At 49.1% G+C, this 26,060-nt stretch overlaps 2 protein-coding genes across 3 annotated transcripts in view; one reads left to right on the top strand and one right to left on the bottom strand.

The window, feature by feature from the left end:
• LOC140460473 (uncharacterized) lies at positions 1–25,895 on the top strand. Of its 2 annotated transcripts, XM_072555020.1 has the most exons (5): positions 1–2,315; positions 5,038–5,264; positions 6,394–6,500; positions 15,811–15,836; positions 18,901–25,895. In XM_072555020.1, exon 5 carries the CDS (start codon positions 18,979–18,981, stop codon positions 19,591–19,593), a length of 615 nt encoding a protein of 204 aa, XP_072411121.1. In that variant the 5' UTR covers positions 1–2,315; positions 5,038–5,264; positions 6,394–6,500; positions 15,811–15,836; positions 18,901–18,978; the 3' UTR covers positions 19,594–25,895. The 2 variants fall into 2 exon arrangements, with proteins under 2 accessions (XP_072411121.1, XP_072411122.1); XM_072555021.1 differs by lacking the exons at positions 1–2,315; positions 5,038–5,264; positions 6,394–6,500; positions 15,811–15,836 and adding an exon at positions 18,390–18,441.
• Positions 18,390–26,060, bottom strand: part of LOC140460471 (uncharacterized) — a 16,484-nt gene continuing 8,813 nt past the window's right edge. Inside the window, exon 4 of the transcript XR_011954109.1 lies at positions 18,390–18,659. The gene's annotated coding sequence lies outside the window, so the exon portion shown is untranslated. The remainder of the gene's footprint in view (positions 18,660–26,060) is intronic.

A 26,060-nucleotide genomic window follows, 5' to 3' on the forward strand; every position in this document is an offset into this window, starting at 1 on the left:
TGTAACAGGGTTGCAGAGATCCCTTCAACAAGCCTAACCCTCAACTGAACCCGAATCCGAACCTGAACCCTAACCCTGGACAGGTTAGGTGAGTGGGCAAATCACTGGCTGATGCGGGATAATTTGGATAAATGTGAGGTGATTTACTTTGGAAGCAAGCACGAGGAGGCAGATTACTACCTGAACGGCTGTAAGTTGAGAGAGTATAGCGAGACCTGGACGTCCATGTGCACCAGTCGCTGAAGGTAAGCTGAAGGTACAGCAGGCAGGAAAGAAGGCAAATGGTATGTTGACCTTGGCCTTCACTGTGAGAGGTGTCAAGTACAGGAGCAGAGGTGAGTTGTTGCAGCTATACAAGGCCTTGGTGAGGCCACACCTAGAATACTGTGGGCACTTTGGTCTCAGTAAGCTGATGTTTACCAGGCTGGGTTTGGGGATGGAGGGACTGACGTCTGGGGAGAGATCGACTAGGTTAGATTGTTTTTGCTGGTGTTCAGGCAAATGGGGGGGAGGGGTCATAGAGACTTATAAAATTCTAACAGGACCGGACAGGGCAGACTCAGCGATTTCTCAATGGTGGGTATGTCCAGAACCAGGGGTCACAGTCTAACGGTTCAGGGCAGACCACTTAAGATGGAGATGAGGAGACATTTCTACACCCAGAGAGTGGGGAGCCTGTGGAATTCATTACCACAGGAAGGAGTTGATTCCAAAACATTGAAGAGGCGGCGATGTAGAGCATTCAGAGTGAATGAGATCAAATGGGAAGAAAGCAGGACTAGGCTTTTGAATTGGAGGGTCAGCCATGATCGTGATGAACAGTGGAGCAGGCTCAAAGGGCTGAATGGCCTTCTCCTATCTTCTAAGTTTCTATCTCAGCCTTAAATATACACAAAGATTCTGCTCCAGAACCTTGACTGGCAGGAGTTCCAAAGACTCTCAATCCTCTCAGAGAAAACAAATTCTTCAACTCAGCCTTAAAAAGTAGAAAATTCATAAAGCCAAAGTCCAAACAAATCTGGGAGTGCGAGTGTAGGATTCTCTAAAGATTGACTTGCAGGTTGAGTCCGTGGTTAAGAAAGCAAATGTGATGTTGTCATTTATCTCAAGAGGGTTGGAATGTAAAAGCAGCGATGTGCTGCTGAGACTTTATAAAGCTCTAGTTAGGCCCCATTTAGGATACTGTGTCCAATTTTGGGCCCCACACCTCAGGAAGGACATACTGGCACTGGAGTGTGTCCAGCGGAGATTCACACGGATGATCCCTGGAATGGTCAGCCTAACATATGACGAATGGCTGAGGATCCTGGGATTGTTTTCATTAGAGTTTAGAAGGTTGAGAGGAGATCTAATAGAAACTTACAAGATAATGCATGGCTTAGAAAGGGTGGATGCTGGGAAATTGTTTCTGTCAGGCGGGAATACTAGGACCCGTGGGCACAGCCTTAGAATTAGAGGGGGTCAATTCAGAACGGAAATGAGGAGACAATTCTTCAGCCAGAGAGTGGCAGGCCTGTGGAATTCATTGCCACGGAGCGCAGTGGAGACTGGGATGTTAAATGTCTTCAAGGCAGAGATCGATAAATTCTTAATCTCGCAAGGAATTAAGGGCTACGGGAAGAGTGTGGGTAAGTGGAGTTGAAATGCCCATCAGTCATGATTGAATGGGGGAGTGGACTCGATGGGCCGAATGGCCTTACTTCCACCTCTATGTTTGATGGTCTTAACTTGGTGCCCCTTAATTCCTTTTAATCCTCGGCTCTTCCATGAGGAGAAACATCATCGCAGCAATTATCTTCTTTTATTCTTCTAAGTCTTTCGATGTGCATCTGATATTTCCTGCACCTATACGACACTTGAAATCCGTTCTTCACTTCGCGGACTGGGGAAGGTTTCCTGTTAGAGACTGAGGAAAGTAACTTGATTATTTTCCGTGGACAGTGTTTGTCTAAATGTTATTTTACAAACAAAGATTTGTGTGGAGGCATTAACTTATTTGTTTGTGGGCATTGGATCGAAGACAAAGTTTAGATAACGCCAATCCCCAGTGGGTTGTTCTACCAAACAGTGGAACACAATCTTCTTAACCACAGCTTGGTGAAGGTGCTCCGACAGAGCCATTTGGCGCAATCCTGACTGGCAGCATTTTCAAGGAGAAAGTGAGGACTGCAGATGCTGGAGATCAGAGCTGAAAAATGTGTTGCTGGAAAAGCGCAGCAGGTCAGGCAGCATCCAAGGAACAGAAGAATCGACGTTTTGGGCATAAGCCCTTCTTCAGGAATGAGGAAAGTGTGTCCAGCAGGCTAAGATAAAAGGTAGGGAGGAGGGACTTGGGGGAGGGGCGTTGGGAATGTGATAGGTGCAGGGAGGTCAAGGTGAGGGTGATAGGTCGGAGTGGGGTGGGGGCGGAGAGGTCAGGAAGAAGATTGCGGGTTAGGAAGGCGGTGCTGAGTTCGAGGGTTGGGACTGAGACAAGGTGGGGCGAGGGGAAATTAGGAAACTGGAGAAATCTGCATTCATCCCTTGTGGTTGGAGGGTTCCTAGGCGGAAGATGAGGCATTCTTACTCCAACTGTCGTGTTGCTATGGTCTGGCGATGGAGGAGGCCAAGGACCTGCATGTCCTTGGTGGAGTGGGAGGGGGAGGGGGAGTTGAAGTGTTGAGCCACGGGGTGGTTGGGTTGGTTGGTCCGGGTGTCCCAGAGGTGTTCTCTGAAATGTTCCTCAAGTAGGTGGCCTGTCTCCCCAATATAGAGGAGGCCACATCGGGTGCAGCGGATGCAATAGATGATGTGTGTGGAGGTGCAGGTGAATTTGTGGCGGATATGGAAGTGTCCCTTGGGGCTTTGGAGAGAGGTGAGGGGGGAGGTGTGGGCGCAAGTTTTGCGTTTCTTGCGGTTGCAGGGGAAGGTGCCGGGAGTGGAGGTTGGGTTGGTGGGGGGTGTGGACCTGACGAGGGAGTCACGGAGGGAGTGGTCTTTTCGGAACGCTGATAGGGGAGGGGAGGGTAATATGTGCCTGGTGGTGGGGTCCGTGCAGCATTTTCAGTCAGTGATCAAAGAGCACAAGCAATATGTCAAAAGTATGTGATTTAGTTGAGTATGTGGGGATGTCAGTGTTGTTAACATGTTACCATAACACTTTCAGCCATTCAGCCCTTCACGTCTGCCTCCCACCATATTGTTGGATCATGGCTGATCTAATTGCGACCTCAAATCACATTAATGCCTGCTCCCTTCCTTGTTAGTCAAAAATCTATCTATATTTGCTTTAATAGTATTCACTGACGTCCTCCAGTCTCTGTGGAAAAGGTTTCCAAAGACTGATTGAAAGAAAAGGTAACAAAAACAGATACTGTTGTAGAAACTCAGCATTTGTTGCAGCACCTGCAGAGAGAAAGCAGAGTTAATGTTTCTAATTCAGTGACCTTTCTTCAGACTAGGGAAAAGGAAATCCTCTTCATCCTTCTCTTAAATGAGAGACATTTTAAATTTACACTAGTTCCAGTCTTTCTCACAAGGCGCCCACCCTGTTAAGACTCCTGACCATTACATATCAAGTCATACAGATCTGTAGCACGGAAACAGACCCTTCAGTCGAACTTCTTCATGCTGACCAGCTATCCCAACTTTATCTAGTCCTACTTGCCAGCCAATATCCCTCTAAGGCATTTCCTACTCATATACCCATCCAGATGCCTTTTAAATGTTGCAATTGTACCAACCTCCACCACTTCCTCGGGCAGCTCATTCCATACATGCACTACTGTCGGTGTGAAAAAGTTGCCCCTGAGGTCTCTTTTATATCTTTTCCCTCTCACCCTAAACCTCTGCCTTCTAGTTTGTCCATTTATCCTATCCATGCCCCTCATGATTTTATAAACCTCTATAAGGTCACCCCTCAGCCTCCGATGCTCCAGGGAAAACAGCCACAGCCTGTTCAGCCTCTCCCTATAGCTCAAAACCTGCAACCCTGGCATTATGTTTCAAGAAGATCAACTCTCATTCTTCAAATGTGCAATGGATGCAGGCTGAGTCTGTCAAACCTTTCCTTATGAGTAAACCCCCATTACAGGAATTAATTACATTCACCTTTTTGTGTTCCCCAGCATAGTCTTTTTGTGTTCCCCAGCACCTGATCACTTTCTTCATGTACATGGTGTGATGTTCTGAAATAAAAAAGAAACAGAAATTGCTGGAAAATGCCACCGTCTGTGGAGAGCAAGCAAAGATAACATTTCATGTCTGGCAACCCTTCTCCAGACCTGCTGTCACTGACCCAGACCATTTCCACGGGTGCTGCCAAGCCTGCTGACTTGCTCCAGCAATTTCTGGTTTTGTTGCAGAATCCCCAGTTTTTTGATTTTATTTGTGTTTCGGTGCATGCTGTGACTGAGTTGCACATGTGTAAAATCCTCCTTCTGGCAACTTGGCGGCATGGTTGGCTCAGCGGTTAGCACTGTTGCCTCACAGCACCAGGAACCCGGGTTTGATTCCAGCCTCGGGTGAATGTCTGTGTGGAGTTTGCACGTTCTTCTCCCCCCCAAGCCCGTGTCGGCGTGGGTTTGCTCTGGTTTCCTCCCACAATCCAAAGGTGCGCAGGTTAATGGTGAATTGGCCGTGCTAAATTGCCCATTGTGTTCAGGGACATGCTCGATACATTAGTCAGGATAATATCAGATAATAATTAAAAATCACACAACACCAGGTTATAGTCCAATAGGTTTAATTGGAAGCACACTAGTAGCACTAATTGGAACCTGTTGGACTATAACCTGGTGTGGTGTGATTTTTAACTTTGTGCACCCCAATCCAACACCGGCATCTCCAAATCATAGGATAATAGGTAGGCAAGAGGGTGGGTGACTCTTCGGAGGATTGGTGTGGACTTGTTGGGGCTGTTTCCACACTGCAGGGATTCTATTCTATGTCTTTCTCCCACTTTCCACACATAAGGATCACTGGAGCAAGTGGTAAAACCCCTGGCTGCTGTATAAATTGACCTAATGACTTTGCATGTTTGTCTTGAAACACTGTCAGGTCAACAGCGGGTGCCACACACACACCAACAAGAGACAACCCATGCCAATGTGATGATGACCCAAAGCCAAATCCAGGGGGCAGGAATGCATTCACAAGTCCGGGACTGCGCAGGCGTGCGGCCCGGCCCCGGCCCTGCGCATGCGCATTGCCGGCGGCGCCCTGGGCTCGGCCGGAAACGTCGGCGGTCGGGCTCCCAACGCGGAGGAGAGCGGCCGGGGGCCGCGGTGAGTGCATGCGGAACTCGCGACTGGGCGAGGAAGGCTGCGTGGACAGCCGCGGCGCTCCGCAGACCGGCAGCGAGCTGGTTCCCCCGGGCACCGGCTCACTCCGGTTTTACGGCCTGCCGCGCTTTGCAGGCCCGGGCTTGCGGCCGCCGCCATCTTTATTGGGGGCAGTGGCGACGGGGGCCGCCATCTTTATTGGGGGCAGTGGCGACGGGGGCCGCCATCTTTATGGGGGGCAGTGGCGACGGGGTCCGCCATCTTGCTGCGGGGCAAGTTGCTGCTGCCTTGGACCATGGGCCAGGCTGCAGCTGCTGTGCATCAGTGATGGAGGGTGTGCATGGGGCTGCTCCAAGAAGAAAATAAAAACAACAAAAAAAGTCAGCTTTGTCCTGGACGCTGTTGGGTTTCCTCACTGGCGTCACGTTCACTATATCTTGCTGACAACTCATTTATTTTCCCAAATGCAAACCCTCCCCCCCCCCCCCCCCCCCCCCCAACTTGCAGTAACCTGAAAACACACATTTGCAAAGTTATTATTCCTAATCCCAGGATTGAAACTGTCTCTTTTCATTTTTACTGTACCAGGCTGTTCCAATAAAGGTGCAACACTGACATCTCTCCGAAATATGGATCATCCCTCAGCTATGTCCTGCCCACAAAAGTCAAGACAAATCCATCTGAATCATTTCTGCCTCATCAGTTCATTTAACCTGTCCATCTTACTCTGCGGTGTATAGATTCTGCCTTCACAACTTGCAGTCCCAGCTGTCCTTGCATTTTCACCTAAGTTTGTCACCCAGGAAAGCAAAGAGCGCACCAATGTACTCCTGGACAGGGCCTTTGAGATGGTGGAATGGTTTTGGGGAGTCAGGAGGTGTTTTGGTATTTCATAAGTGCTGATTGTTTTTTCTATTCACAACGTCCTTTGCTGGAGTACAGACTGATGGAGCAGAAATTATTCAGATGGATTTATCTGTGGACTAGGACGTTAGCTTGTGAATAATCCATATTTTAGAGATGTCAGTGTTGCAGCTTTACTGGAATAGCTTTTGTAACTGGTACAGCAAAATGAAAAAAGAGAACTTTGATCCTAGATTAAGAATAATAACTTTGTAAATGTGTTTTTCAGGTTACTGCAAGTGGAGGATTTGCATTTGGGAAATTCAAACCAGTTGTCACCTTGTGATCCGACAGTGTTGGTTGATTTATCAGGACCTGGATAATTGACATTGAAGGGTAAGGATTGAGTTTCCAGATGTTTGTCTGTTGTCATCTAAGAAAGATCTTTTTCACTTCTCCCTTATGGGTCTTGCTGAACATCTTAAATCCCTGTCCTTTAACTCTTTTATGATCTGATCATGAAAATAATCTTAATCCAGTCTGATTTAGACAATCATAACCTTGTGTGACTGTGTCAAATCTCCCAACAATCTCCAAATTAACCTTGCAGCTAAAATTTCTCATCCTTTCAATGGTAACCATCCTCTGCACCCTCTCAGAAACATTCATAGCCTGAAGTTCTGCTTTCCTATGTGTGATGTCGTCATGCTCCTTTGTGTATTGCCCCAACTATAAGATTTTTCTCTGTCTCCAGTGTGGGATGAAAGATGTGTGATATAAATATAAATATCCGTTGTAGAGTTTGGATATCAAAAAAGGTGGTATATGAACATTGGTTACGAAGGATTAAAGAAAATAAAGTGTCAGTTATCAGGTGACTGCAAATGGAGGATTGTTGAAAGGGGTGCTCGAGATGGACCAGGGAACTCTAGGCATGTGTGTGTAACATAAATAAGAAGGATACTATTGGAGAAAATAGTGAAGGGTAAAATTAACCTCCATTTAGAGACTCCAGCTTTGATCGGATAGTCAGCATGGCTGTGTCAGAGGGAGGTGGAATGTTTGTGACCAAGTATTAGTGTGAGGGAAGGGAAGTTGATATAGTGTACATGGATTTGAGCAAGGTCTCTGCTGAGGACCCACATGGGAAACTGATAATGAAGCTCAAAGCATGTGGGATCAGGGTAACTTGGCATGTTGGCTCAGTGATAGGAGACAAAGAGAAGGCTGCTGGTGTGACTGGAGCCCAGTGTGCAGTGGCAAACCCCAGGGATCAGCCTCTAATTGTTTCTGATATTCGGACTGATGTAGGTGAGAACGTGGGTAGGGGAGACTATAAGTAAGTTTGTGGATGATGTATTGATGGGCTGGGTGACTGACAGTGAGGAAGAGGGTATTAGGCTATAGGAGGATATAAACGGATCGGTCAGATGGGCGGATCAGGAGCATGTAGATTTATCCCTGATAGGTGTGAGGTGATGCACTTTAGAACGAGGATCACAGTAAGGGAATACTCAATGAGGACACTCGGCAGCTCAGAGGAATGCACCTCTCAATACTTACCTGGAGATCCCTGAAGGTAGTAGGACCGGGTAGTTGGGGAGTTGAGAAAGGAAAGCTTGTCTTTACCAGCTGTAGCATAGATTAGAAGAGAAAGAAGATTAGGTTGGAGCTGTGCAGAAGCTTTGGTTAGGCCACAACTAGGCTGTGTGCAGTTCTGGTCGCTGCAATATCAGAAAGGTGTGCAGAACAACCTCGATGATCCGAACGAGGCGGGCGGAGAGGAGTTTGTTAGAAAAACTCATTGTTTGGAGAACTGATCAGGGTTTCCGTGACGAGGGGAATAGCAGGGACAGGGTTCCCCTGGTGGGGGGGGTAATAGCAGGGACAGGGTTCCCCTGGTGGGGGGGTAATAGCAGGGACAGGGTTCCCCTGGTGGGGGGGTAATAGCAGGGACAGGGTTCCCCTGGTGGGGGGGTAATAGCAGGGACAGGGTTCCCCTGGTGGGGGGGTAATAGCAGGGACAGGGTTCCCCTGGTGATGGGGTAATAGCAGGGACAGGGTTCCCCTGGCGATGGTAGAATAGCAGGGACAGGGTTCCCCTGGCGATGGTAGAATAGCAGGGACAGGGTTCCCCTGGTGATGGGGTAATAGGAGGGACAGGGTTCCCCTGGTGATGGGGGTAATAGCAGGGACAGGGTTCCCCTGGTGATGGGGTAATACCAGGGACAGGGTTCCCATGGCGATGGGGGTAATACCAGGGACAGGGTTCCCCTGGTGATGGGGTAATACCAGGGACAGGGTTCCCATGGCGATGGGGGTAATACCAGGGACAGGGTTCCCATGGCGATGGGGGTAATACCAGGGACAGGGATCCCCTGGTGATGGGGTAATACAAGGGACAGGGTTCCCCTGGTGGGGGGGTAATAGCAGGGACAGGGTTCCCCTGGCGATGGGGTAATACCAGGGACAGGGTTCCCATGGCGATGGGGGTAATACCAGGGACAGGGATCCCCTGGTGATGGGGTAATACAAGGGACAGGGTTCCCCTGGTGGGGGGGTAATAGCAGAGACAGGGTTCCCATGGCGATGGTAGAATAGCAGGGACAGGGTTCCCATGGCGATGGGGTAATACAAGGGACAGGGTTCCCCTGGTGGGGGGTAATAGCAGAGACAGGGATCCCCTGGTGGGGGGTAATAGCAGGGACAGGGTTCCCCTGGCGATGGGGTAATAGCAGGGACAGGGTTCCCCTGGTGATGGGGTAATAGCAGGGACAGGGTCCCCCTGGTGGGGGGGTAATACCAGGGACAGGGATCCCCTGGTGATGGGGCAATAGCAGGGACAGGGATCTCCTGGAGGGGGGTAATAGCAGGGACATGGTTCCTGCAGTACATAGTTATTAGATTAGATTAGATTAGATTACTTACAGTGTGGAAATAGGCCCTTCGGCCCAACAAGTCCACACCGACCCGCCGAAGCGTAACCCACCCAGACCCATTCCCCTACATTTACCCCTTCACCTAACACTATGCGCAATTTAGCACGGCCAATTCACCCAACCTGCACATCTTTGGAGTGTGGGAGGAAACCGGAGCACCCGGAGGAAACCCACGCAGACACGGGGAGAATGTGCAAACCCCACACAGAGAGTCGCCTGAGGTGGGAATAGAACCCGGATCTCTGGCGCCGTGAGGCAGCAGTGCTAACCACTGTGCCGCCCATTGCCCTAGCAATGGGGCAACAGCAGGGTCAGGGATCCCGTGGTGATTGGGCAATTACAGGGACAGGGTTCCCCTGGTGGGGGGGTAATAGCAGGGACAGGGTTCCCCTGGCGATGGTAGAATAGCAGGGACAGGGTTCCCCTGGTGATGGGGTAATAGGAGGGACAGGGTTCCCCTGGTGATGGGGGTAATAGCAGGGACAGGGTTCCCCTGGTGATGGGGTAATACCAGGGACAGGGTTCCCATGGCGATGGGGGTAATACCAGGGACAGGGTTCCCCTGGTGATGGGGTAATACCAGGGACAGGGTTCCCATGGCGATGGGGGTAATACCAGGGACAGGGTTCCCATGGCGATGGGGGTAATACCAGGGACAGGGATCCCCTGGTGATGGGGTAATACAAGGGACAGGGTTCCCCTGGTGGGGGGGTAATAGCAGGGACAGGGTTCCCCTGGCGATGGGGTAATACCAGGGACAGGGTTCCCATGGCGATGGGGGTAATACCAGGGACAGGGATCCCCTGGTGATGGGGTAATACAAGGGACAGGGTTCCCCTGGTGGGGGGTAATAGCAGAGACAGGGTTCCCCTGGTGGGGGTAATAGCAGGGACAGGGTTCCCCTGGTGGGGGGGTAATAGCAGGGACAGGGTTCCCCTGGTGATGGGGTAATAGCAGAGACAGGGTTCCCCTGGTGGGGGGGTAATAGCAGAGACAGGGTTCCCATGGCGATGGTAGAATAGCAGGGACAGGGTTCCCATGGCGATGGGGTAATACAAGGGACAGGGTTCCCCTGGTGGGGGGTAATAGCAGAGACAGGGATCCCCTGGTGGGGGGTAATAGCAGGGACAGGGTTCCCCTGGCGATGGGGTAATAGCAGGGACAGGGTTCCCCTGGTGATGGGGTAATAGCAGGGACAGGGTCCCCCTGGTGGGGGGGTAATACCAGGGACAGGGATCCCCTGGTGATGGGGCAATAGCAGAGACAGGGATCTCCTGGAGGGGGGTAATAGCAGGGACATGGTTCCTGCAGTACATAGTTATTAGATTAGATTAGATTAGATTACTTACAGTGTGGAAATAGGCCCTTCGGCCCAACAAGTCCACACCGACCCGCCGAAGCGTAACCCACCCAGACCCATTCCCCTACATTTACCCCTTCACCTAACACTATGCGCAATTTAGCACGGCCAATTCACCCAACCTGCACATCTTTGGAGTGTGGGAGGAAACCGGAGCACCCGGAGGAAACCCACGCAGACACGGGGAGAATGTGCAAACCCCACACAGAGAGTCGCCTGAGGTGGGAATAGAACCCGGATCTCTGGCGCCGTGAGGCAGCAGTGCTAACCACTGTGCCGCCCATTGCCCTAGCAATGGGGCAACAGCAGGGTCAGGGATCCCGTGGTGATTGGGCAATTACAGGGACAGGGTTCCCCTGGTGGGGGGGTAATAGCAGGGACAGGGTTCCCCTGGTGATGGGGTAATAGCAGGGACAGGGATCCCCTGGTGGGGGGGTAATAGCAGGGACAGGGTTCCCCTGGTGATGGGGTAATAGCAGGGACAGGGTTCCACTGGTGATGGGGTAATAGCAGGGACAGGGTTTCCCTGGTGGGGGGTAATAGCAGGGACAGTGTTCCCCTGGTGGGGGCTAATAGCAGGGACAGGGTTCCCCTGGTGGGGGGTAATAGCAGGGACAGGGTTCCTCTGGTGGGGGGTAATAGCAGAGACAGGGTTCCCCTGGTGGGGGGGTAATAGCAGGGACAGGGTTCCCCTGGTGGGGGGGTAATAGCAGGGACAGGGTTCCCCTGGTGATGGGGTAATAGCAGGGACAGGGTTCCCCTGGTGATGGGGTAATAGCAGGGACAGGGTTCCCCTGGTGATGGGGTAATAGCAGGGACAGGGTTCCCCTGGTGATGGGGTAATAGCAGAGACAGGGTTCCCCTGGTGGGGGGGTAATAGCAGGGACAGGGTTCCCCTGGTGGGGGGGTAATAGCAGGGACAGGGTTCCCCTGGTGATGGGGTAATAGCAGGGACAGGGTTCCACTGGTGATGGGGTAATAGCAGGGACAGGGTTCCCCTGGTGATGGGGTAATAGCAGGGACAGGGTTCCCCTGGTGATGGGGGTAATAGCAGGGACAGGGATCCCTTGGTGGGGGGGTAATAGCAGGGACAGGGTTCCCCTGGTGGGGGGGGTAATAGCAGGGACAGGGTTCCCCTGGTGGGGGGGTAATAGCAGGGACAGGGTTTCCCTGGTGATGGGGTAATAGCAGGGACAGGGTTCCCCTGGTGATGGGGGTAATAGCAGGGACAGGGATCCCCTGGTGGGGGGGTAATAGCAGGGACAGGGTTCCCCTGGTGGGGGGTAATAGCAGAGACAGGGTTCCCCTGGTGGGGGGGTAATAGCAGGGACAGGGTTCCCCTGGTGGGGGGGTAATAGCAGGGACAGGGTTCCCCTGGTGGGGGGTAATAGCAGGGACAGGGTTCCCCTGGCGACCCTGTTCCTGCTCCTGCTGCCAGCCCTGGCTGCCTGCTCTCTCTGTGCTTTAATTTAAATTTCATAAAATGTTTATGGGAGCTTGCGATTTTGTTCGGATAATCCAAAATTTGGATAATTGAGGTTGCACTGGGGAGGATGCATAGAAGATTTACCAGGATGCTGTCTGGAATAGAGCATTTTAGGGATGGAAAGAGACTGGATACGCTCAGGAAATTTGAGAGGGCTCCCGATCGAGGTATTTCTGAGTATGAGCAGACTGTATCGGTTGAATAGAAGGTCAATAACAAAGGGACATAATTTTAAAGTTATGGGACTAATGTAGGTCATAGTGTATTTTTAGAAGCTACAGTCTTGATGGGTCAAAGGGCCTCTTTTGCACCGTTTGATTATCTGATTTGCTTTTTGTTGAGACGAATTGAGGAATTATTTTAATTCAGAAATCGCAGGGAGTGAAAGATCTTTGAAGTTTCTGGAGCAGACTTGACTGGGGTCAGAAGGAAATGTTGTTTCTCTCATATGAAGGAGTATAGAACATAAAACATTCCAGTGCAGTACACGCCCCTCGGCCCTCGATGTTGTGCCGACCTGCAGCACCAATCTGCAGCCTAACTGTCCTACACCATTCCATTCTCATCCATATGTTTATCTAGTGACCATTTAAATGCCCTTAACGTTGGCGAGTCTACTACTGTTGCAGGCAGTGTGTTCCACACCCCGACAACTATCTGACGTCTGTCCGATATCTATCACCCCCTTAGTTTAAAACCATAATCCCCTGTGCTAGCCATCACCATATGAGGAAAAAGGCTCTCCCTGTCCACCCTATCTAACCCTCTGATTATCTTAGATGTCTCTATTAAGTCACCTCTCAATCTTCTTCACTCTAACGAAAACAGCCTCAAGTCCCCTCAGCCTTTCCTCATATGATCTTTCCTCCAGACCAGGCAACATCCTAGTAAATTTCCTCTGCAGCCTTTGCAATAATTCCACATCCTTCCTGTAACACGGTGACCAGAACTGTACACAAATACTCCAAGTGCGGCCGCACCAGAGTGCTGTACAGCTGCAGCCTGACCTTGTGGCTCCAAAACTCAATCCCCCTGCCAATAAAAGCTAACACACCATATTCCTCCTTAACAATCCTATCAACCTGGGTGGCAAGTTTCGGGGATCTATGTACGTGGACACCGAGATCTCCCTGCTCATCTGCACTACCAAGGATCTTACCATTAGCCCAGTATTTTTTATTGCTGTTGTTCCTTCCGAAGTTAATCCCCTCACTCTTTTCCCACATTAAACTCTATTTGCCACCTCTCAGCCCAGCTCTGTGGCTTATCTATGTCCCTCTGTAACCTACAATATCCTTCAGCACTATCCACAACTCCACTGACCTTAGTGTCATTTGCAAATTTACTAACCCATCCTTTACGCCCTCATCCAGGTCGTTTATAAAAATGACAAACCGTAGTGGACCCAAAACAGTTCCTTGTGGTACCCCACGAGTAACTGAACTCCGGGATGAACATTTCCCATCAACCACCACCCTCTGTCTTCTTTCAGCTAGCCAATTACTGATCCAAACTGCTAAATCACCCTCAATCCCATGCCTCTATATTTTCTGCAATAGCTTATTGTGGGGAACCTTATCGAATGCCTTACTGAAATCCATATACAACGCATCAACTGCTTTACCCTCATTCACCTGTTTGGTCACCTTCTCAAAGAACTCAATAACGTTTCTGAGGCATGACCTACCCTTCACAAAACCATGCTGACTATCCCTAATCAAAGTAATCCTTTCTAGATGATTATAAGTTCTATCTCTTATAATCCTTTTCAAAACTTTGCCCAAAACCGAAGTAAGGCTCACTGGGTCTCTAATTACCAGGGTTGTCTCTACTCCCCTTCTTGAACAAGGGGACATTTGCTATCCTCCAGTCTCCTGACACTGTTGCTGTCGATAATGATGACATAAAGATCAAAGTCAAATGATTTGCAATCTCCTCCCTAGCTTTCCAGAGAACCCGAGGGTAAATTCCACCCATCCCAGGGGACTTATCTGTTTTTTCACACTTTCCGCAATTGCTAACACCTCCTCCTTATGAACCGGAATCTCTTTTCGTCTAATAGTTTGTATCTCAGTATTCTCCTCGACAACAATGTCTTTTTCTTGTGTGAAAACTGATGGAAAATATTCATTTAGTGCCTCTCCTATCTCTCCAGACTCCTCACACAGCTTCCCACTACTGTCCTTAACTGGCCCTAATCTTACCCTAGTCATTCTTTTATTGCTGTCATACCTATAGAAAGCTTTTGGGTTTTCCTTGACCCTACCTGCCAGAGACTTCTCATGTCCCCTCCTGGCTCTTCTTAGCTCTCTCTCTTTATGTCCTTCTTGGCTAACCTGTAACTCTCAAGCCCCTAACTGAGTCTTCACGTCTCACCTTTACATAAACCTTCCTCTTCCCCTTGACGAGAGATTCAATTTCCTTAGTAAACCCTCGCTCGACTATAATGTGTATATTAACTGCATTAGTCAGGAGTAACCTGCACATCCCTGAACACTATAGGCAGTTTAGCACGGCCAATCCACCCTAATCTACACATCCCTCGACACTATGGGACAATTAAGCACGGCCAATCCACCCTAACCTACACATCCCTGGGCACTATGGGACAATTTAGCACGGCCATTCCACCCTAACCTACACATCCCTGGGCACTATGGGACAATTTAGCAGGGCCAATCCACCCTAACCTGCACATCCCTGGGCACTATGGGACAATTTAGAATGACCAATTCCACCCTAACCTGCACATCCCTGAACACTATAGGCAGTTTAGCACGGCCAATCCACCCTAACCTGCACACCTTTGGACTGTGGGAGCAAACCTATGCAGACACAGGGAGAATGTGCAGACTCCACACAGACAGTCACCCCGAGGTGGGAATCACACCCGGGACCCTGGTGAAGTGAGGCAGCAGTGCTAACCACTGAGTCACCGTGGGATAAAAACCTCTGCTTTATTGTTAAAAGAAAACCTGCAATCTCATCTGCTGATGCTTCAGTGAATGGCCACAGCAGGAAAGAAAGATCCTCACTATTTCTGTCAAGCCCAATTTCATTCGGGGATCTGCCAGTAACATGGTCTGACATCATCGCAAGTGGCTTTTACACTGAGAAAATTTAAGCTTTTAGTGTTTTGAGCTTTCATGGCAGACGATTTTACAGTTCACAGGACAGAGCTGTGAGAAGTAATGAAGTCAAGCTTAAGGATTTGATACAGAAGGGTAATTTGGGGTGGCACAGTGCCGTAGTGGTTAGCACTGCTGCCTCACAGATCCAGGGTCCCGGTTCGATGCCAGTCTCGGGGGCGACTGTCTGTGTGGAGTTTGCACATTCTCCCCGTGTCTGTGTGGGTTTCATCTGGGTGCTCCGGTTTCCTCCCGCAGTCCAAGATGTGCAGGTTAGGGTGGACTGGCCGTGCTAAATTGTCCCCGTAGTGCCCAGGGATGGACAGGTTAGGGTGGATTGGCCATGCTAAATTGTTCCGTAGTGCCCAGGGATGTGCAGGTTAGGGTGGATTGGCCGTGCTAAATTGTCCCATAGTGCCCAGGGATGTGCAGGTTAGGGTGGATTGGCCGTGCTAAATTGTCCCATAGTGCCCAGGGATGTGCAGGTTAGGGTGGATTGGCCATGCTAAATTGTCCCATAGTGTTCAGGGATGTGTAGGTTAGGGTGGATTGGCCGTGCTAAATTGTCCCATAGTGCCCAGGGATGTGCAGGTTAGGGTGTATTGGCCATGTTAAATTGTCCCATCGTGTTCAGGGATGTGTAGGTTAGGTGCATTAGTCAGGGGTAAATGTAGGTTACGACAATGGGTCTGGGTGGGCTACTCTTCGGAGGGTCGGTGTGGACTGGTTGGGCCAAATGCCTGTCTCCACACCGTAGGGAACCTAATCTAATCTAATATTGTTTTATTGACAGATTCCAGCCTCGCAATTGTTGTCAAGGTGAGCATGTTTTGAAAATTCAGCTATACTTTCGAGTATTTTGTGCTGTGCTCTGTTACCTGTGAGAGGTTCCATGGTTGTGGAGCTGGTGTAACTTCTTTACTGTTAACCTGAATCCATGTCCATCCTTTGCTCTGGCTCATCTCTGTCCCTCCCTGCTCTGTGTAACATCCACCCCTTCTTTATTAATTCAGTAATTTGTTGTTATTTCTGCCGACTGTGTCTGAATGAGGTTACCTGACCAGCTGCTGCTGATTTAGCAGCTTTATCTCTGTACAGTATTCATTAGATTAGATTAGATTCCCTACAGTGTGGAAACAGGCCCTTCGGCCCAACAAATCCGCACTGACCCTCCGAACGGTAACCCACCCGGACTCATTTCCCTACATTTATACCTGATTCATGGCAAATCTACCCTAACCTATACATCCCGAAACACTATAGACAACTTAGTATGGTCAATTCACTCTAACCTGTACATCCCTGAACACACTAGACAATTTAGCATGGCCAATTCACCCTAACCTGCTCATCTTTGTGCTTGTGGGAGGAAATCGGAGCACCCGGAGGAAACCCACGCAGACACGGGGAGAATGTGCAAACTCCACACAGTCAGTCGCCCCCGAGGCTGGGATTGAACTCGGGTCCCTGGCGCCGTGAGGCAGCAGTGCTCACCACTGAGCCATTGTGCCCGCCTGAAATTCACCATCATTAATTGTTTCTCCTATGCTATTGTCGATTTCTTTTCCACTTCTGACCTTATATTGACCAAATTCTGCACCAATTTTATTCCATATTTCACCCTGTGTTCGTGAAACACGAGTGAAACACTAACTCTGCTAGTTTCAGTAGAGAGAGAAACAATTATTGCCAATCCCCAGTTGTCCATGTTTGAACAAATGCCATTGTAAAGATGCTCCTGCAATGCTGTTAGGTCAACAGTTAGAAGATATTCATCCATGTATTATGACAGAGCCCGGCATTATGATCAGTGTTCCAAACCGACAAGAGTAATTTGTATTTAGATGAGACCTACTGAAGAATAAAACAATTCATTTCATTCATAGATAAAGCGACTTTTGACACAGGGCCACACTGTAAGACAGGGAACCACAGCTGAGACAGAAAAGTAAGTTTTAAGGATGACTCTGAGGTAAATTAGGTCAGAGGCAGAGAGGTTAAGGGAGGACATGACAAAGCTTGTGGCCTTGGCATACATAGACCCTGGATGTCGGTTTGCTGACTGAGCTGGAAGGTTCATTTTCAGACGTTTTGTCACCGTACTGGGTAATATCTTCAGTGAACCTCTGGATGAAGCTTCTGAAGAGGAACCTTCCATCTCAGCGAGCAAACCTACATCCAGAACCTCAAATTGGGCTACAAATCTTCTCAAAACTCGCCAATATATCGACCCAGTCAGCAATGGTGGAGTGATTTAAAATCTCTTAGAAAAGCTCAAGATGCCATGGGTAACTCAAGAGGGTTGGGACGTTACAGCTAAGGGATATTTGCGAGGCTGGAGGCGACAACACCGCTAAGCAGGCGCCAAGGAGGAACTTGAAAATCGCAAATGAGAAGTTTAAAGTTTTGGTGCTTCAGAAGGTAGGTCAGTGAACACAGGTGCGATGTGTCGTACACCAGGCCAGACCCACTCACTAAGAAGGTAGCCCAGACCCAAACCTTTTCTAATTTTCAAGGCAGATGTGAAGTGGGTGTTCAAGGTGTGATGCAGCTGGTCAAACCACTCGGCTTTAAGCAAGACAGAACTTATTTAAACACTACAGTTGAAAGACAAACAAAAAAAAAGCGGAATTTAGAATAACAGTGGAAAACTTAACTGACCCGATACAGTAACTATTACTAATTAACTGTTCCAATCCAGTAGCATCCCGTCAACTCTCGGCAAGAAGGTAGATTCAAACTCAGATTCTTACAGGCAGAAGAGAACACAGAGAGAGAGAGAGCTCTCAGAGAAAGTGAGAGGAATTCTTTACTGAAGCTTGCAACTTTTGTGGATTCCAACATCTTGCGACTTAAAAAAAATTCTTGAAAAGCCCTGAACTGGGAGAACTGGCTGCTCCCCTTCCATTGTTTCGCTGTTACTTCCTAGACTCTGCAGCACCTCTGCCTTTACGACTCCTCCTCAAAAAAAAACCCAAAGACAGAATAACCTTTTTAACCTGACAGCATCGTCACAGATGTGTGAACGGAATTGGATGTGAGCAAACATATGCGCAACAGAGTTCTGGATGACCTCTAGATGACAGTGAGGTTGAATGTGGGAGGCCAGCTGACAGTGCATTAGGACGGTTAAGTCTTGAAGTGACTAAGGGATGGCTAAGCGTTTCGGCAGCAGATGAGCTGAGATAAAGGTGGATTCGGGTGATGTTACCGAGGTATGAATAGGTGACCTTAGAGATGATGGAATATGTAGTTGGAAGCTCATCGTGAGGTGAATTGTTTCACTGTGGTTGTGAACAGTCGGGCTCACCGTGACAAGGGAGAGGGCTCGAGTCGTCGGAGAGGAGTCGAGTTTTGTAGCGAGGACTGAAAAGTCAACGGCTTCCGTCCTTGCAACGTTTGAGCAGAGGAAATTTCTGCTCAGGTGAGTCAGGATGTTTTGTGGCGGTCTTCACAAAACTTTGCTACCGTGGTCCTTTTGAGGCGGTGGAGGGGATTGGGGTTCGGGAGACTCTGTCAATCTCTCTTGCAGCTGTTTCAGATCGGTCTCACTGCAGTCCCCCCCCCGGTCTCCCTCACTTTCTCTCCATTAGGGGAGATCAGAGTGTTGTGTGCGTCCAGACCAGGTGACAGGTATCCTTCCTGGAAGGACATGAATCAGTTGCGTTTTTTTTACAGCAATCGGTCAGTTTTCACTGTCACCTTCCCCCCCCCCCCCCCCCACCCTCCCCCCCCCCCCCCCCCACCCTCCCCCCTCCCCCCACCCTCCCCCCCCCGCCCCCGGTTCCAGCTCCGTAAATGGCTACATTCATTTCAGTCCATTTCACAATCTGTCTTTGTGTTTCGGTGGCCAATCCCTCACACTTGCCTTTTACTGTTCCAGTTCTCATTGCACGGTGGCCAGGAGACGACTGACAGCACAGGCGACCCCAGGATCTGACTGGGCCTCCCCGTTCGGAGGATGAAAGGCAAAGCCGCTCACCGTGGCAGGAAACCGTGGCGGTGTGGGGATTGCGGAGAGGGTTTCCAATCCCCCTCCGCCCTTGAAATTCACCGGCGGGTTCACACCGGGGAGAGACCATTCGCTTGTTCTGTGTGTGGGAAGGGATTCCCCCGGTCGTCTCACCTGCTGAGACACCAGCGGCTCCACACCGGGGAGAGGCCCTTCGCTTGCCAAGGCTGTGGGAAGTCCTTCAAATGTTCCCGGGAGCTGATATCCCATCAAATTCTTCACACTGACGAGAGACCGTTCCGGTGCTCCGACTGCGCGACTGGGTTCAGGCGATCCTCCGACCTCACCAAGCACCAGCGGGTCCACACCGGGGAGCGGCCGTTCACCTGCGCCGCGTGCGGCAAGGGCTTCACTCAGTCCTCTGCCCTGCTGCAGCACCAGCGGGTTCACACCGGGGAGAGGCCGTTCTCCTGCGCCGAGTGCGGCAAGGGCTTCACTGCCTCCTCCGCCCTGTTGAGGCACCAGCAGGTCCACACCGGGGAGAGGCTGTTCACCTGCGCCGTGTGTGGGAAGGGATTCACGCAGTCGTACAACCTGCTGAGACACCGACAAGTTCACGAGTAGTTCCAGGGATGGGCTGGTGCTGTTCGGAGTCAGGTGCAGGTCTTGGGCTGAACGGGATCGAAGGATACTGAGATGGCTGATCAGACATGAGCAGATTGAACGATGGAGAAGACCCAAAGGGCTGAATGACCTCCTGCTCCCTGTTTTACCCATGTCAATCATAAAACACTTTGAATTCAATGCAAGAACTGGTCCAACCACTGACGGTTCCAGCAAAATCTGAACCGTATCGTATGACGGTGTGAGATTCTCTCCTCTCTTCACAAATTAGTACCGCTGAAATCTGATGACACAAAGAGTGGAAAAGGAGAAGGTGATAGATTGGAAAACGCTTGATGCTTTGCCTCACAGATTCAGGCTGACCAGACTTTAGTAAGGCACCTGCTTGGTTAAAGGTTGGTCAAAGAGGCGTAGGGCCCACATGGGAAATTGTCCAAGTATATGCTGTCCGTAAAAAGCAGGACAAATCCGACCCGGCCAATTACTACCCCATCAAGTCGACTCTCAATGAACACGAAAGTAATGGAAGCTGTCATCCACAGTGCTATCAAGCAGCATATGCTCAGTAAGAATCTGCTCACCGACACCCAATTTGGGTTTCTGCAGGTCACTTAACCCCGATCTCATTGCAGATTTGATTCAAACATTACCCAAGAGCTGAATTCCAGAGGGGAGGTGAGAATCTCTGTCATTAGGTCAAGGTTGCATTTGACCCAGTGTGGCATCAAGGAGCCCCAGTGAGACTGCAGTCAATGAGAATCGGTGGGGGAAGACTCATACCTGGCACAAAGGAAGATGGCTGCGGTTATTAGAGGTCAGGCACCTCCGCTCCAAGTCTCCTCAGCTCTCGGACATTCTCTGTCGGAGTTCCTGCAGGGTTGTGTCACCTTCGGCTACTTCGCCAATGGTCTTCCCTCCGTCGTAAGGTCAGAACCGGAAATTTTTTTTCCGATGATTGCACAATGTTCCGTCCCATTCACGACCCCTCAGATACCAAAGAGGTCCCGGCTCAAACACAAGATCTGGCCATTGTCCAGGCTTTGGCTGAACAGTGGCAAGTAATATTTGCACCACAGAAATGTCAGGCAACGATCATTTCCAATAAGAGAGAATTGAACCACTGCCTCTTGACGTTCAATAGCATTACCACTACCGAATCCCCCACTGTCAACAGCCTGGGGGTTAACATTGACCAGAAACTCAATTGGACTTGCCAGATAAATAGTGGCTACAAGAGCAATTCCGAGATTAGGAGCATGTAACTCCTGTCCTGACTTCCCAAAGGCTGTTCACCATTTACAAGGCACGGGCCAGCAGTGTGATGGAATCCTCCCCATTTGCCTGGATGAGTGCAACTCTAAGAACACTCAAGCTTGACACCACCCAGGACAAAGCAGCCCACTTTCTTGGCAACTCATCCAATAAGCATCCAGTCCCTCCACCCCCAATGCTCCATCGCTGCGATATGTACTGTCTAGAATTCACCAAAGACCCTTCGACAACACACTGCAAACCCCCATCCACTTCCAACGAGAGGGAGAGAGACAGCAGCTTTACAGGAACACCGCCCCCTCCAAGATCCCCCATTCGGCATCCAGGATTGGAAATGTATCGCCGTTTCTTCACCATTGCTGGAACTCCCTCCCTAACAGTGTTGTGAGTATAACTATACGCATGAGTTGCAATGACTCAAAAAGGCAGCTCAACACCACTTTGTCAGGGGCATCGATGTGTCATCCCAGTTCCCTATCCCTGGATCAGTCAAAGCAAACACTCAGAGACACAATACGGCTTTACTTCCTTCATCTTTATTCCAGGCCCATGTGCACAGAGATATGAGTTCTCGGTCTTCACTCGAACACCAGTTTCTTAATGAATTCTATAGTCACTGACAGGGAGCAGCCTCCAAATAGGCAACATCTAGATTGATTGAGTGACCATCACATTCAGTGGGCACCAACAGTAAAGATTAAGTCATCTGGAGTTATACAATGAATGGTCTTAACCTTGTTAACTGGCTTTTCACCTCCTTAACCCATGACCCTTGCCTCCAGCACCTCACTGTTTACTGCAAGTTCTTATCTGATCCAAGTCACGCTAGCTGAGCCTTTGTCCCACACAAGCCAAAACCTACCCCTTTCCCTACCTGCTCATACCTTGTACACGTTCTCCTACGGTTAGGCAATAAATACTCGCCAGCCAGTGACTCCCATGTTGCACATGTGAATTTAACAAAAAAAAGGCACCAAAAAGGGGATTCACACATAGTGGCAAAGAGCACTATGTTCAGTGAGCACTTTGCATTAGTCATTACAAAGGACTCCGATGTCCCCCGATGCCACGATGACAGAGGAAGTAACTCAGTCACTAGAAGTATTTGAAATTTGGAGGAGGAAGCGACAGGTAAACAACCAGCCCTAAAAGTTGCAAAGCAGCCGGGACAGGATGAGAACCACCCAGACACTCTGAAGAAAGTAAACGTGGCACCCCCCCAGGGGCACTGACCATGATCATTTTGGCTTTCCTATACTTCGGGTCGCTTCCAGAGGACTCGAGAATTGCAGACGTTGTGCACCCCTTCAAAAAGGGTGGAAGGATAAGCCGAGCAGTTCCAGACCGATCAATTTAACAGCTGACTCCTTCAAAATAATGATTCAGGACAGAATGAATAGTCACATGGACAAAAGTGGGTTAATTAAAGAGAGGCAGCATGGACTTCCCAAGGAAAAGTCATGTTGCACTAACTTCCTGGAATCCTTTGAGGAGGGTACAGGCCTTTGATGAGGGTAATGGTGTGTTGTAGTTTACGTGGACTCTGAAAAGACATTTAACGCAGTGGCACACAACAGAATTATCAGAAAATGTATATCTCAACGAATAACAGGAGCAGCAGCAATACAAATACAAAAAAAAATGTAGTGACAAGCAACCAGAAGTGGTGGTAAATGCTTGATTTTCTAAGTGGACTGTCATGTGTAAGGGACAGAGGTGGGCTAGCCTGCCCGTCAGGTTGGCCACACCATTCAACAAGAATCACGGCTGATCTGATCGTTCTCAGCTCCACTTTCCTGCCTTTACCCACAACCCTTAGTTTGCTGTCAGCTTAAAACACCATCTGTCTCGGCCTTGAATATACTGAATGACCAAGCATGAACAGCTCTGTTCCTCCTCGGTCAAAGACAACCACACAGACCGTTCTGATCCCATTTTCCAGCACTTGGCCGATAGCCTTGTATTCCTCGTCATTACAGGTGCATTCCGCAGTACCCAGCGAAGACGTTTGTCTTCATCTCTGTCTTAAATGGGCACCCGTTACTCTGATATTGCGCCCTCTTGTACTGAACTCTCGTAACCCCTCTAGTTAAGCCCCCTAAGTATCCTTTATGTTCCAATAAGGTCTCCTCTCATTTTCCCGAAACTCAATGAGTATCAGCCTAACCTAGTCAACTATTGAACAGAAGAAATCTCACCATACCTGTGATTAACCTTCTCTAGGTTACCTGCAAAGCCAGTACAGCTTTCCTTGGATAAGGTGACCAAAGCTGTTCACGGTATTTCCTGTTCTGGTGTAACTCGTGCTTTGTGTAATCTTTGCTACCCTTCCTGATTTTTAGAATCCATTCCCTTTGGAATAAATGCTAATATTCCATCTGCTTGCTTTCCTTCCTTCCTACCTGCTGGACTTGCCCATCCCTTCCTACCTGCTGAACATGTATGTTAGTTATGTTTATGTTATCCAAGCACCAGAACCCCCCCCCGAAATGACTCAGTGTTACAGCATTTTGCAGCCTTCCCTCATTTCGATAAATGATCTCTGTGGTGTTCCACTCATTACAGATTGCTGTGCTGCAAGAGATTCACCCTCATTCCAGCTTTGGTTTCTATTCATTGGACAATCCTCCAAAGATACTAATGCACTAACCCCCCCCACGACGGAATGGACTGTTATTAAATAGCCTTATGCAGTACCCTGGAGAAAATGAGGACTGCAGGTAGGCCGGAGAGTCAGGGTCGAAAAGTGTGACGCTGGGAAAGCACAGCAGGTCAGGCAGCATCCTAGGAGCAGGAGAGGTGACGAAGGGCTTATGCCCAAAACATCGACTTAGCTGCTCCTTGGATGCTGCCTGATCTGCTGTGCTTTTCCAGAGTCACACGTTTCGACCTACATCGTTAAATCTGTGTTGCAAGTCCAAACGTATTACTTCATCTCCCCTGCTTGTTACGTCTTCAAAAAATTTAAATGCAACACATTTGTACGGCACAATTTCCTCATCCTGAAGCCATGTTGACTCAGTTTGATTAGATCATGTATTTCTAAATAACATCCTTTCAAATAGACTCGAACGTTTTCCTATTGACTGATATTAAGGTAACTGTCCTATGGTTATCTGTTTCTGGTGAACTCCATTCACTGTCTATTTCAGCCAGCTCTGTGTCCATTCCCATGTAAGATATTTTCTGATCAACTTGGTCAGAAATGTTGTTGCACACCTCTGAAACAGGTGGGATATGTATCTAGGCCTCCTGGCCCAGAGGCAGGGAAAATTACACTGCATCATAAGTGCTATTCTTCGTTCCCATGTGAGTATCCATCTTTAAGTTCAACACAACTGTTAGTGTCCCGGCTTTCCCACTCTCAAACTAAATGCTCATTTTGAGCAATTATAATCACCAATCCCGAATGGAATTTTTTAGTCTGACATCACTTATAAAACCCGGCTTGTTGCACACAGAGTCATAGAGATGTACAGCATGGAAACAGATCCTTCGGTCCAACCCGTCCATGCCAACCAGATATCCCAATCTAGTCTAGTCCCACCTGCCAGCACCCGGCCCATATCCCTCCAAACCCTTCCTATTCACATACCCATCCAAATGCCTCTTAAATGTTGCAATTGTACCAGCCTCCACCACTTCCTCTGGCAGCTCATTCCATCCTCTGCGTGAAAAAGTTGCCCCTTAGGTCTCTTTTATATCTTTCCCCTTTCACCCTAAACCTATGCCCCCTAGTTCTGGACTCCCCCACCCCAGGGAAAAGACTTTGTCTATTTACCCTATCCATGTCCCTCATGATTTTATTAACCTCTACAAGGTCACCCCTCAGCCTCCAACGCTCCAGGGAAAACAGCCCCAGCCTCTTCAACCTCTCCCTATAGCTCAAATCCTCCAACCCTGGCAACATCCTTGTAAATCTTTTCTGAACCCTTTCAAGTTTCACAACACCCTTCCGATAGGAAGGAGACCAGAACTGCACGCAATATTCCAACAGTGGCCTAACCAATGTCCTGTACAGCCGCAACATGACCTCCCAACTCCTGTACTCAGTACTCTGACCAATAAAGAAAACATACCAAACGCTGCCTTCACTATCCTATCTACCTGTGACTCCACTTTCAAGGAGCTATGAATCTGCACCATACCTGTTCAGCAACGCTCCCTAGGACCTTACCATTAAGTGTATAAGTCCTCTCCAAAGTAGCATGATCCCTGGTTACATCCACATATTATGGATAACAAGCTATCCCAAATGCACTCAATGATTGTTTTCTTCACAGCTGCCTCAGCCAATTTATAAGATTAAAGTTACCCATGACTATGGATTGCCTTTTTTAAAAGCCCTCGTTATCTCCCGATTTATTCTTGGTCCTACTCTATAGCTCGTGTTCGGGGATCTATTGCTAACTCCCATCAGTGTTTTGTTAACTCCTTCCATATGGATTCTACATCATCTAATCCAGAAGCATTTCTTACTTAAGGTGCTAATTCCATCTTGTATGAATAAATCCAACCTGCCACCCTTTCCTTCCTGCCTGTCCTCCTGAAAGGTCAGAGGCTCCTAAATGTTATAGTTCCCAGCTTTGATCTCCTGTGTGTCCATAATGAATCATAGAATCCCTACAGTGTGGAAACAGGCCATTTGACCCATCGAGTCCATACCAACCCTCCAAAGAGTATCCTGTCCTGACCCATCTTTCTACCGTGTCCCCGTAACCCTGCATTTCCCATGGCCGATTCACTTGGTCTACTGGACACTATGGGGCAATTTAGCACGGCCAATCCACCTGACCTGCACCTCTTTGGACTGTGGGAGGAAACCCACACAGACACACACTCACACGGGGGAGAACGTGCAAACTCCACACCGACAGTCACCCAAGGCTGGAATTGAACTCGCATCCCGGCAGCAGTGCTAATTACTGAGTCCCCTTTCAGTTCATATCCATTAATCTGTTTTCATCCCATTAACTTGGTTGTCTTGTTACATATGATGCACACGTTTGAGTAAAGAACCATTAACTTCACCTTATTACCTGTTGTTCATTCTCTCTCTCTCTCTGCTGATTTTTGTTCAAACATCTGCCTGCTGCTCTCTGTCCCTTCCTGTCACATTTTGGTGTGACTGCTGAAATTGAAGCCTTGGAAATGCTGCCATATTCTTGTGATTCAGCGGCCTACATTTCCCACCC

The sequence above is a fragment of the Chiloscyllium punctatum genome, chromosome 36, assembly GCF_047496795.1.
Source record: "Chiloscyllium punctatum isolate Juve2018m chromosome 36, sChiPun1.3, whole genome shotgun sequence".
Classification (NCBI taxonomy): Eukaryota; Metazoa; Chordata; class Chondrichthyes; order Orectolobiformes; family Hemiscylliidae; genus Chiloscyllium; species Chiloscyllium punctatum.